Raw genomic sequence first — 14134 nt, forward strand, 5'->3', positions numbered from 1 at the left:
AGTAGGTGATAACCTCTACATATTTTGTGAGTCCTTGATTTTAAAAAATCTATTTCTTGCAGAATATATGAACTAATAAAATTCTTATATTATGCTCAAATACATTTTGGTATATAAAATTAGTTCAGAGAGTGTAAGAGACACAACTCATTTTTTGAAAAATGTTTGAATGACACAGGAATATTTAGCTTTATATAGTTTGGGCACACAGAACTTCCTATTCTACTTTACCTGTGAGATTTCTAACATCAAACAAATGTAAAACCTTATTTTGCTGAGATAAGTTATCAAACATTATAATCTATTACTTTTCCCCACTTTATGGTTGCATTTATAAAATTGGCTCTTCAAAAGAATAAAAACAACATAAAATGTAATTTTATTAATTACAATATAAAGGTAAGTCATACAAAAATTGTTGAATTGAACACTAAAGTTTGTTTTATATTTGTTTTTAACTGCTAAGAAATTATTTAGTGTTGGGATTAAAGGGCATAGAATCCAAAACCAAGGTTCCAGCCGTATAAAACCATTTCTACTTCCTGTGCATTTTGATGCTGAGCAAATTATTTAACTTTCTCTAGGCCTCAGTTTCCTCTTTGAGAAAATGGTGACAATTCTAGCACCTGTATATCATAGGCTTCCCAGGTTACTCAAGTGGTAAAGAATCCACCTGCCAAAACAGGAGACCCAGGAGATATGGGTTCGATCCCTGGGTTGGGAAGATCCCCTGGAAGAGGAAATGGCAACCCACTACCATAGAGCTTCTACAGACTAAATGCGTTATTATATGTAGTACATTTAGGAACAAAGCCTGGGAAATAGTGTTTAGTAAAGGCTTGCTGTTGACTCTTAATTACAGATTATATTCAAGATCATAGAAAAATACAATTTCCTAAGACATTGGTATTTTGCTTTATTAGTAAACCTTGCTTAGAAGAATTAGTTTGTTAGCAAGAAATAGCATTTTACCATTTCAGACTTTTGTGAATTAGTTATTTGCTAATGTCATTAAGTAAACTGGGAGCACAGTTTTACTTGTTAAGAGTCTTTTATGTATTTGAAATTACCTGACTTAAATATTGTAACCCTGGTGGACAGTCTGGTGAAGGTATTAGTTTTATAATATATAGTGGCTTTGCAGGTATATTTGGCTGAAGAGACACTTGCTGGTATTGGACCGGAATGTCAACTAGGCCAGATCCTGTTTTTCCAGCTTGGACGACTAGATAGTCAATCTGTGTTTCAGAGTATGCAGGCTGAGGACTGGGATATTCAGCCTGGGTTTCAGGATTGCTGTCCTGGACATGATTTTCAGCCTGGGTTTCACTGTTGCCGGCCTTCAGGGTGGGAGAGCCAGAATGTTCCGGAGTTGCTGAAATATAAACAAGTGTAATTATTTGTAACTGCACAGAAAAGTTGAGATTTCAATTCTTTTAGTTATCTACAAACTAAAAATTTCTACTCAGAAATCCTGTTTCTATGAAGCTTACGGTTTGTGTTTTTATAGTTCAACAATTTTTCAGTAAAATATCTGTTGTTTCATATCCATTTCTATTTGTGGGTTTTGGCCTGTATATAGAGTTGTTCCACATCCTTACACTTACTCTTGAGAATTCGTATGAAAATATGGTTGAAACCTAAGGAAGTGAAAACAGATCAACAACGTAACATACATATTCTGGAATGCCTTCACGGAAATGAGATGTGGCATTGGGTAGAAGGCCCAAAATAGAGGTGTTAAGCCAGCATTTCTAGAACCAAATCACTGTACAGAAAAGGACCGTTCTGGAGCTCTGACAAACGGAAGTTCTTACACGTGTAGAACCGGCAGTGGTTTTGCCCCTCCAAGGAACGCTTGTCAAGGTCTAGAGATGTTTTTATCGCTTCAGCTGCAGAAGAGAGTGATCCTGGGATGGTTGATAGAGGCCAGGAATGCTGTTAAATATCCTAAAGTGGTCAGAACAGCATGCTGAAATAAAGAATTATCCATTCCCAAACATTATAATGTTCTTACTGAGAATCTGGTATACAGGTGAAGGCATGTCGTTCCATCTAGTATACTGTCCAAATACTTCCCTGGGTTAACCATTTGCCTGGGGCTTTAATCCATGGTTTATCCCTTTCCTAAAACCCTTTCATCAAAAAAAAAAAGTTGACTGATCCTGAAGTTACAAATTAAATTTAAAAATTTCATACCTTAGCTCTCTGGAAAATATGATTTGAGAACAAAAGGAGGTAAAAAGTATCAGAGACAAAATTATCTTAAATATTTAATAAACACAGTATGGGAAGAATTTAGTAAGCATTTATTCTTATAATCCATGAAAATTTGTAAGCAGTGAAACTTTATAAGCTTATATGTACTTTCCAAAAGCAATTCCATAAAAATGTAATATAATTTGAAAAGACTGTGTCCCAAAATATTTTAATTGCAAAGGCTACGCAAAACTTAATACTAAGAATAGGCCATTTATAAATATGTTTAAGTGGAACACTGATGACAAAACATTGTAAAGAGTAAGACTTAAAAGACTTTTTCAGAGGGAGACCGATGGTAGAGTAGAAGGACATGCAGCTTACTTCCCAACATAAGCGTATTAACACATGAATGTGTGGAAGAGTCCTCCTGGAGAACTAACTGGGAACTGGCAGAACAACTCCTGCAACCGGGGATGTATCAGAGATACACATGCAATCGGGTGTAATGTGAAGACAAGTGATTGGGTCAGTACCTGTGCCCCTGGGACGGGACTCAGAGAAAAAAGGAGACCACAGGGGCGGACACTTGTCCTGGGAAGTGAGCAGGCTGAACAGAGACTGGATGTCCTAGTCCTGGGGTCCTGTGTGGGGGAGGCATGCCTCTGTGGCTGCTGGGAAAAATGCTTTCTATCTAAAAAGGGTAGAGAATCTCAGACTCCATCCATGAGGGGTGATAGGTCGCCCCCAGGAAGGGTGAAGAGGGGTCTGCCCTAGTGATTGCCACCTCACCACACTCTCCAAGCAAGTGGATGCCAACCACAGCCCTACTCAGACCGCACTGCGCCACACCACAGCTCTGCTTTAGCGCTAGGGTGGCCAGGACCAGGCTGGACGCTTGACCTCGGGACAGAGACTGCCTGGGTGCCCAGAGGATGGCTCAGGTGGGATGTCAGTGGCCATTGTGGGTGCTTACTCAAGTGGCCCCGGAAGCAGCCCAGACTCTGAAGGCAGCTGCAGTTCCCGTGGCCTTTGTGTTGTGTGTCTCAGCCTCAGCTGAGGAGACGGTGCAGCCCAGCCCACTCCACGCGGCGGCGCAGCTCTAGATCCGAGTCGGGGAAGGACACAGCCAGGGGAAAACCACTGCTGGCCGTATCTGAGCAGAGCCACAGGGGCCTAAATAAGCAGAGCACTGGACCTCCGTAAGCACTGAGTTCCACTTGCTTCCCCCATCCCCACCTTTAGGGCCAAGAGCCTGGTGTGAGGAAAAGGAAAAACACGCACTTAAAGAGAACAGAGCCAGCTGGAAGCTCGACCTGCAGGACTTCGCTCCAGCAGCACGGGAGCAGACCCCACTGCTGAAAAGGATGGTGATGGTCCTGAGCAGAGAGGACGCTCTGCCTCCGCCTGCTCCAGCTCTAGCTCCTCCATCCCCGGTCACACCCCCTGCCAAGGTGACAGGTGTCAGCACACACTGAGGAGGCGTGATCGATGTTCATCACAGCCAGCCCTCACATCTGTAGAGGGATGCTTTTATAAAAGAACACCCTTTCAAGACGACAGCAGGTAATTGTTTCACCTAAATTAATAGAGGCAGAGAAAGTTAAGAAACCTGAAAAGGCAGAGTAACTATTCTCAATTGAAAGAGCAGGAGATACCTCTGAAAAATAAATAAAACAGAAGTACATAATTTACCAGATAAAAATCCAGAACATTGGTAATAAAATGTTGATTAAGTTAAGGGAGAGAATTGATCTAAATACAGATCATCTTAACTAGAATTTAGAAAGTATAAAAAAAAAAACCCAATCATACTAAACAATCCAGTATATGAAATTAAAAAAAAAAACAAAACAAGCACCCTAGATTCAATGAGTAGCAGACTAAATGAAACAGAAGAATGCATACATGATCTGGAAAACAGAATAATGGAATGCATATATAATCTGGAAGACAGCATAACAGACAGAAAGAAAAAAAAATGAAAGCAACATACAAAATGGCTGGGGTAACATTAATGTGCCAACATTTGCATTACAGGCGTTGCAGAAGGAGAAGAGAGAAACAGGTGCAAAAATGTATTTGAAGAAATTATAGCTGAAACTTCCCAAATCTAAAGAGAGAAACAGATATCCGGGTATAGGAAGCAAAGAGGGTCCCTAACAAGATGACCCACACGAAGACATATCAAATTAAAATGTCAAAAATTAAATATAAAAAAGGAATTCTAAAGACAGCAAGAGAAAAACAAAGAGTTATATACAAGGAAATCACCATTATATTAGTGACACTATAAAAAAAGAAAATGACAGGTCAATAAATTTTCAATACAAAGGCAAAATCCTGAACAAAATATTAGCAAACCATAATATATGAATAGGATCATGCCCCATGATCAGTCAGTCAGTCAGTTCAGCTGCTCAGTCGTGTCCAACTCTTTGCGACCCCAGAGACTGCAGCATGCCACGCCAGACTTCCCTGTCTATCACCAACTCCTGGAGCTTGCTCAAACTCATGTCCATCGAGTTGGTGATGCCATCCAACCATCTCACCCTCTATCATCCCCTTCTCCTTCTGCCTTCAATCTTTCTCAGCATCTGGGTCTTTTCAAATGAGTCAGTTCTTTGCATCAGGTGGCCAAAGTATTGGAGTTTCACCTTCAACCTCAGTCCTTCCAGTGAATATTCAGGACTGATTTCCTTTAGGATTGACTGCTTGGACCTCCTTGCAGTCCAAGGGACTCTTAAGAGTCTTCTCCAACAAACACCACAGTTCAAAAGCATCAATTCTCCTGTGCTCAGCTTTCTTTATAGCCCAACTCTCACATTCATACACAACTACTGGAAAAACCATAGCTTTGACTGTATGGACCTTTGTTGGCAAAGTGATGTCTCTGTTTTTTAATACACTGTCTTGGTTTGTCATAACTTTCCTTCCAAGGAGTAAGTGTTTTTTAATTTCCTGGCTGTAGTCACAATCACAGTGATTTTGGAGCCCAAGAAAATGATATCTGTCACTGTTTCATTTTTTCCCCTTCTATTTGCCATGAAGTGATGGGACTGTGTGCCATGATTTTAATTTTTTTTGAATGTTGAGTTTTCAGCCAGCTTTTTCACTCTCCTCTCCTCCACTAGAATTTCTTAAGCTTCTCTAAAATATCTTTTTATTTTGTGAAGGGAAAACAGGTGGTATTGGATATTTGTCTACATCTTCTCTATAGTACAGATACTAAACTACACACTGAATTCTGAAAGATAACACAAAACAAATTGTATCATTTCCAGAACTTAATAAAACTTTATGACAGATAACCTCTTAACAACAAAATTAACATTATAGCATGGGACATAAACAAAGCAAATGACTTACTTTGGCTGTCCATGATCTAAAGAGATCTGAAAAAGAAGACCTTGTATTAATACATTGTCTACAAATTTGAAAGTCAAATGTGACTGTTGAAACAAAACACTCTGTACCTATATAGTCATACACTTGGAATATTCCCCTTTATTCATCTAGTCTAGCTATATCTGGCCATTTAAACCCTTTGGGCTTGATCCCTTCCTCACTGCTGTGTTTTTGGGTAGAACTTTAGAAGTGGTTGGTCAGCCCAGGATGGTGGATAGTTTCTAAAATCCTGAGTGTCCAATGAGGCAGAAAGCTAGGAAGTAAAGCTATGAGCTTAAGAGCCCTCATGATAACAAAGTTAAAAATCAGAGTCTTCACAATGTACACAGCCTGAGGGGGAGCATGTGATCCAGCATCCAGCCTCAGGGCTCAGCTCCAGGAATGAGAAGAAGAAAAGTTAGCTATCAAGTCAACAACAATCAAGTCACACAACTGCAAATACCTCTGGAAATTCCAGATCCTGAAGACCTGTTCTGCCCAGCTTGAACAGCAAATTTGAGACGACTTTGACCCCATGTTATATATCAGTACATACTTTTCCAAAAACGTATGTCAAGGTTTATACAAGCTGTAACCCTGTGATAATCCAACTGAAACTTGGAAACAACAAACTTCCCTTTTCTAGTGCCTTGATCACATTCTAGTTTTTCTTTTTTTTTTCTGGTACAATCCAGTCACTATTTCTGCTATCTCTCCACTTTAAATCCCAACTCCTATATGCCTATATGTTAATTGTAAATTACATGAACTGTAAATTACAAAAACTCTGCTATCTGACTGGTTTATTTTGAACTAGCCTGAATATGATTCAGTCCTTCCCCTTCCCAAACTTTCTCCAGTCTTTCCTGCCCTTTACTAAAGCTTCCTACTGTATCATTGTAAATGTTAAATAAAATCAAGTAATTTCTCCAATAAGTGTCTGATATCCAAATTATATAAAGAAATCATGTAACCCAATATTAAAGAAAAACAATCTGATTAAATAATGAGCAGAGGACCTGGAAACTATTTCTCCAAAGAAGACATGCAAATGGCCAAAGACACATGAAAAGGTACTCAATATCATTAAACATCAAGGAAATGCAAATCAAACCCACAAAATATCTCACCTTTTTAGAGTGGCTATTATCAATCAACAATACAAGAGATAACAAGTGATAGGATGTGAAGAAAAGAGAATCTTCATACACTGTTGGTGGAAATATAAATTAGTGTAGTCACTGTTGAAAACAGTATGGAGGTTCCTCAAAAATAAAAATAAGAAATAGAACTACCATAGGATCTAGCAATTCCAGTTCAGGATACTTACCTAAAGTTAACAAAAACACAAATTCATAAAAGACATATACACTACTATATTCACCACAGCATTATTTACAATAACCAAGATATGGAAGCAATCTAAATGTTCATCAATAGATGAAGATGTATATATACACCCTACCACCATCATCATTTAAAATGGTGCCTCAATCTGTTTCTTATAGAATCATCATTTTTAAGTAGAGCACTTAGAGTAATTATAATATGATACTTAATTTTGTAATACACACACACATGAGGAATATTACTTAGCCATAAATATGAAATCTTGCCATTTGTGACAAAACAACATGGATCCACCTAAAGGTTTTTATGCTAAATAAAATAACTCAGAGAAAGACAAATACCCTGTGATCTAACTTATATGTTTATATGTTGGGTCTTTAAAAAAAGTAAATGAACAAATAAACAAAATAGAAAAAGACTTTCAGACACAGAGGACAGTCTGCTGGTTGCCAGAGGGTATGGAGCATGAAGCCGGCGAAATGGATGAAGGGAACTGAGAAGTATAAACGTCCAGGTGTAAAACACAGAAGTAGCTGAGGTATACAGCATAAAGAATACAGCCAATAACACAGTAGTGATTTTGTATAGTTACATTGGTTACCAGACTTCTTATAGTGACCATTTTGTAATGTATTTGACTGTCAACTTCACTATGCTATACACTAGAAACTAGCATAATATTTTTTGTCAAGTATATTTCAATTAAAAGGCAGTCAATTAATCCCTAATTTCCTTAACTAAAATCTGGTGTTTCCAAGATGATCCTCCTCTTCATTTAAAAATCATAAGCATGCAATGCTCCATACCAAGCAGTAGAGCAAAAATGGAGAAATGGATAATTAGACAAAATTAAGTACCTTATTATAATCGCTCTAAGTGCTCTAATTAAAAATGATGGTCTATAAGAAAGAGAGATTGAGGCCCTGTTTTAGATGATGATGGTGGTAGGGTTTTCATAGAAGTCTGATCTGAAAGCCGAAGGAAGTCTAAATTCAACCAGGCCAAGGAGGTATTGGCCAGGGGCGGGGTGGGGGATGGGATGAGATGAGGTGAGGCATTAGAGGCCGGGGGACCATATCAGTGGCAGTCTTGAGGCCTGAGAGAGGGGGCTTGGCTCATTCAAGGGGATGAAGATCTGCGGGTCACAGAGCAAAGAAGAGATCACTAGACAAGAGGATGGAGAGATGGACAGGGAAGCTCTTACAGGTATCCTGCCTCTAAGTTCTCTAAGAACAAGACACTTAATTGGTGCCTATTGAGTCAACAGTGCATACATTATTATTTCACCCTTTCAGAAAGAAAAGCTTCTTTACCCATGTGAAGGCTGCTAATCTGTAACTCAACTGTTTTATGTGCCGCTTCTATCCAGTTGGAAAAGTCCGCTCATTTCCTGTTTATTTTTCATTTCCTTGTGTTTGTTCAGTAGTTAACGCCCTATAGTCGTCATGCTTTCCAGGATGGTATTAAGAGAAAGTTCTGTTGTCAGGAAAGTTCCAGGAAGAACAAGGGGACCGACCCTGAATCTCCTGACACTTCACTTAGCAAGTGAGGCCAGGACTTGATAGAATAGATTTCTAAGTAAACCAGATGGGAACCAGACAGTGAGCCTGGAGAAGAAGGGACTTTGTCAGATATTAAAAGTTACAGATCTAAAAATAAATAAATAAATAAATAAATAAAAGCTACAGATCTAACTTTTGCTGAACCCATTGTGCAATGCCAGACTCTAACAAAGTCACGCTAAAACACACCATGCTCTAACTCTTGTAACTTGACCATTATCCAGTTTCAGAGATGCTAGAGGAAGGGATGGAGCGAGTAACTGCCTGGGAGTCCACAGATGCTAAGCAGTAGAGGCAGGTTCAAGTCAGGCAGGTGGACGCCCGAGCTACTGATTTTAGCCTCTATGCGATAAATCACTTGTCTTCGCAATTTTCTGGTGTTCCTGAGTGCCTAGCATCGTTTTGGCCCTAGTCACAGCCCCAGTCATACTTAACTGTTCAACAACAGCTAGCAGTCTCTATTAACCATCCCTTCTAATATGGCCAAATGCTGGCAGATACCCCTGAGTCGAGGTTCTGGCCATGATCCAGTGCTCCTCTGCGCTATAAAGAGATGGATTAGGCGAAATTCAGCCTAAAACTTGGTTTCGGGCAGGAGACCATTTGGCATAGAAAGGTCTAGGAATAGGACTAGGTCAGCTAGGCCGCTTGCCAAGCCCTCCACTCTGCTTCTGCAGTCGTTCCCCGAGGCCGCTGGGACCCCGGTCCGACCCTGTGAAACCCAGCTCCACCTCTTGCTTTCCGCCATCCCCCGCCAGCCACAGCGCTGCTGCGCGTGGGCCACCTTGCCTCCGCAGCGGTCCTGGGCAGTACGGATACAGTGAGCTGAGTGAGTCCGGGTCCTGGGCACCCGAGGTGGTTCTCCTGCCCTGCAGCCCACGTTGATGCCGGAGGGCATGAGACTTGGAGATGAGACCGCTGCCCTTGTGAGACTCAAGCAGCAAAGACGTTGCCGCTCCCTTTCTTGCCTTTGGAGAGGCTCCAAAAACGTTGGTTCTGAGGTTCAGGTTCGCGAGGAGCGAGGACGTGGCCACCAGCTGGAACTTGGAAGTCGTTAACAGGGGAGTAACCCGCTCAAGGGAACGTCCTTGGCTCTGGCCTTCACCTCCATCTGTTAGGTTCCTGTTGCTTTTAAGCCAGGATCCTGGCGGCGGTAAAGAGGATAAACGAGGATGGGATCAGTCTCCTTTTCTTCATGGTCTCTTTTCTCTATAGCGTATGCTCTCTGCCTCTTTCTCTACCAAATGATGTTTTAAAACAGTTGAAGAGTCAAAGCTACTAGGTGTGTGGACTGTTGGATTTTCTGGCACACAAACCATTCATAAATACATACTGGTTAAATTGAACTGCAGTGTTTTCACTGATTTTTTTTTTTTTCTTTAACAATTTTTATGTACAAAAGTAACACGATCTTCCAAGCAATAGGCTGAAATTTTACATTCTCCATGCTCTGTTTTACTTCTTATTCCACTGTGAACTATACTTAACAGACATTTGAAAATTTAACTAAGAAAGGCAGGTGGGAAGAGAGAAGGGTGTTGGAGGGAAGGGGCATAGAGAGAGAAACTGAGAAGATGGAAAATGAAGGGAGGAGATCAAGGCACTTTGGTTTGAACCCCTTCTTATTCACTTACTGTCTCTGTGACATTGGGAAAGTTACATGATCATCTCTGCGCTTAATTTTTAATGTGTAAAATAAAGGTAGTAATGGTACCCATAGGATTTTTATTAAGATTAAGAAAGATAAATACATAAAGGGTTTAGAATGGTGCCTGCCATAGAGTAAGCACTCAGTAAATGCAATGCATGCAAATATATGTATACATATGTATACATATCTACATGGCACTTTTGATTATTTTTTTAAATAAACAAAATTATTTTTATATAGCCTGTTCCCTGATGATGCATCTTGGAAATCTCCAGGCCTTTGATACAGAGTTGAATCATTGATCTAATAATCTAGGTGTCCTTTATTTTCAGTTTTTCACAATTACAGATTTTGTTGTAGTCATCTTTGTACATATCTTTCTATACAAGTTACAGAAAAATATCCTGTTCTTCTACCAGTCAAGTATGAGAATGCTTGTTTATTTAAATTGCTCCAGTTCTGTAATTTCAATTGTTTGCTTCTCTGATTGGCAGTTTTTACTATTTTTCTTGTTTTTGTTTGTAATTGTTAATAGAGCTGAGTAATTTTTAACATGATTACTGGTCATTGATCATTTTATTATGTGATTTATCTGACATTAATGCCTGTTTTTCTGGGGTGTTACTATTTTTTCCTTGCTGATTTATTGGTGTTCTTTTTTAATATTGTAAAGTTGAATCCCTCACCTATTAAGTAAGATACAGTTCTTTCACCCAGTAGGTCTCTGGTTTATAAATTATTTAAACTTTCTTTCCTATTTTGCAAGTTTTTGTTTCTAATTATTTTATTTTATTTTTTTGACTTCTGGGTTCTGTGCCTTGATTTTAAAAAACCGATTGTGCCCCAGGATATTTATTATGGGTTCCTCCTTCACACCTATTTATTTCCTAATTTTTAAGGGGTGGGAATTCTAGTTTTAGTTTTTAATTATTATTTGTAATTGTAATATAAGAACATGCTAGGAATAGTTTCAATTTTTTGAAATGTTTTGAGACTTGTATTTTAGCCCTTTGGTACACACCCAATTTTTGTACTTTATAATTATTTGAAAAATAGTGTCAGTCTTCAATTGTGGGTGTACAGTGCTCTGTTTTATAATTGACTTAATTTGTTAATTGTATAGTGATTTTATTTTGTTCTATCATTAATTCAGAGGGATTTTAAAATATCAACTACAATTATGAATTTCTTTGTTTCTCATTGCTTTGATTTTTTTTTTCCCCATTCATTCTGAAGTTATCTGATTAGGAAAAACCTGAATGTTGTATATTCCTGATGAATTGAACATTTATCATTATGAAGTATTTCTCTTTCCTTTTAGTATTTTTTCCTTTATATCTAGTTTGTGTGAAATTAATGTTTAATTCATAAATATATTCACATATATATGTATATATATATACTCACACATAGATAAATATAGATATATTCTCTTATCTGGAAACACGTCAAGAGGGTCAAGTTTCCTCTGTGCTCTTCCCTTCCCCATGTTTGGGGCTTCATGCTTCATGCTCTTAGATTTTACAAGGTGATAACATTTTGTGAACACATTTTAGTGGGGATCTTCTCTTACCTTTTTCTTCTTGATGGGTTCTGAAATTTATCTTTGATCTTAACATCAGTTTTATTCAGCTTGTCTGCTGTAACAGAATTCCATAGACTGGGTGGCTTTAACAACAGATGTTTTTTTTTTTTTCCCCCTATCGTTTTAGAAGCTGGGAAGTCCGTGATCAGAGTGTCAGCAGATTTGGTTCCTGGTAAGGGACTGCTTCCTGCTTGCGGACAGCAGCCTTCTCACCATTTCCTCACAGGACAGAGAGAACTAGCTCTTGTCTCTCTTCCTCTTAAAAGTTTTCTAAGTCCTTCATGCAGCGCCCTCCTCATGACCTCACCTAAACCTAAGTATCTCCCAAAGGCTCCATCTTCAAATACTATCACATTGATGGGGGGACTTCAACATGTGAAACTTGGGGGACATGAACACTTGGTTCACAGCATTTTTATGCAGTAGTCAAGGTAGATGCCAAGGTCTCCAGTGTGTGCCGAAGCTTCTCCTGGGATTTAGCTTCCTGACTGCTGACCTTCTGCTGCAGATAGGGTAGGAAAAATGTAGAGATCCAGTAGTTTCCAATTTAAATGTTATTTTTTAACCTCTCCTTACCCAATGAATCCCAAGACTTCTCTGTTTAGTTATACACAGAAGAAATCTTCCATCTCTTGTTTAGTGTAATACAGACCATTGCCACATTTTCTCCATAAAGGCAGTGAATGAGGGTGGATGAACAGGCTTCTGAATGTAACCTCTTGTGCATTCTTCATTTTAATTTCTAATTTTCAGCTTTATCCTTCTCTTTATTTGGCATCCCTGAGCCAAATACCATCATGAGTTTCCTTGGGGTTCTATGGAATTAAAATGGATGTCTTCATTCTTACTTCCTTCTTTATTACTTTAAGTTGTGGTTTCCTCTGTTTTCCAACATCATTTACCACATATGTTTCTATTTTCCATTCTCTCCCTATTGTATATTCTCATGTTTTTATTGTCCTTGGAGTTATTGTAGCTTTTGAGTTTTTTGTCTGTTTAACTATTTTATTATGGTCTCTGAAGAAAAGTACCATCTTAATTCAAAAACATCTTGGTATGGTATAATCTGTTGTTGCCTACCCAAAACTCAGTGTGATCATACTGAGGCCTGGTTCTAGAACCCTCCAGGATACCATAATCCACTGATGCTCAAGTACCTTATATAAAGCTATGTGGTATTTGCATATAATCTACACATATCCCATTTATACTTTAAATAATCTCTAGATTATAATAGTATATGTCTTCCCTGGTGGCTCAATTGGTAAAGAATCCGCCTGCAATGTGGGAGACCTGGGTTCAATCCCTGGGTTGGGAAGATCCCCTGGAGAAGGGAAAGGCTACCCGTTCCAGTACTCTGGCCTGGAGAACTCTTATACTTTAAATAATCTCTAGATCATAATATTATACCTAGTACAATATAAGTGCTATGTAAACTGTTGTAAATATAATGTAAATGCTATGCAAGTAGTTGTTGTTCCACAGCAAATTCTAATTTACTTTCAGAAACTTTCTGGAAATATTTTTAGAGTATATTTTATCAGAGGTTTGTAGAATCTATGGATGCTAGGGGAGCATCTATATATACTTTAGCATGTTTAACTATGGTCCCCAGATTTTAGAGTGCATCCGAATGATCTGGAAGTCTTTTGAAACTCATTTTCAGGGCCCCATCTAGAGTTTCTGATTCAGTGTGTCTTGGATGGGGCCTGATAATTTGCTTTTCTAACAAGCTCCCATGTAATGCTGATGATGCTGTACTATGGACCTCACTTTAGAAGCGTGGGTAAAGCGATGTTGTTTTGGTCAGGTATTGAAGAGCAATATGTTTATGAAACAAGGATCCCAACCCTAAAGATGAATTTTTATTAGTATACAACAATTGTAGACAACAGCGTTCTTTTATACTGTAATTGGTGTGCCTATGGGCATGTTGCCCAGACTTGGCTTAAGGGAAAATCTTCTTGAGGACTTTGAGGGGAGTGCTTCCTGCCTGCTTTCATGTATGATGCATAGATCTTGTATATGTGTCCTCCTTTGCGTGTGCAGTGATATGTAGAGCTGTGACAGCATCTTAAGACACTGTGAAAAGTCTTGTGGATGGTAGGACTGAATTGTGGAAAGAGCCCAAGAACTTGATGACGCTGATGAACTACACCACTCACCCTGACATCTGGTTCCCCAGGACTTGTTACGTGAAGGCTGGCGTGTGATTATGAACCCTTAGAGGCAATTTATTTTTGTTCTTCACCTGATTTCATAGTCAATATGAAATTTATTTTTGTTCTCCTGTGTGAATGATGGGGTTTGATTCTTTTTAAAATTTTGTACTATGGTTGTAATTCTCCTGATTTGGACTCTTTGTTTAAGTTATGTAGGTTCTCTTTAGTCAAAAGCATT

General features: G+C 38.8%; 1 protein-coding gene across 1 annotated transcript in view; it reads right to left on the bottom strand.

Annotated features, from left to right (window-relative positions):
• Positions 1–2045, bottom strand: part of LOC122675847 (phospholipid scramblase 2-like) — a 43512-nt gene extending 41467 nt beyond the window's left edge. The window contains exons 1-3 of the mRNA XM_043874989.1: positions 2018–2045; positions 1806–1910; positions 1071–1375 (exon numbers count right to left, since the gene is read on the bottom strand). Coding sequence (XP_043730924.1) covers positions 1071–1375; positions 1806–1910; positions 2018–2045 — 438 coding nt within the window. The remainder of the gene's footprint in view (positions 1–1070; positions 1376–1805; positions 1911–2017) is intronic.
• Between the last annotated feature and the right edge of the window lie 12089 nt (positions 2046–14134).

The sequence above is a fragment of the Cervus elaphus genome, chromosome 19 (assembly GCF_910594005.1).
Source record: "Cervus elaphus chromosome 19, mCerEla1.1, whole genome shotgun sequence".
NCBI lineage: Eukaryota > Metazoa > Chordata > Mammalia > Artiodactyla > Cervidae > Cervus > Cervus elaphus.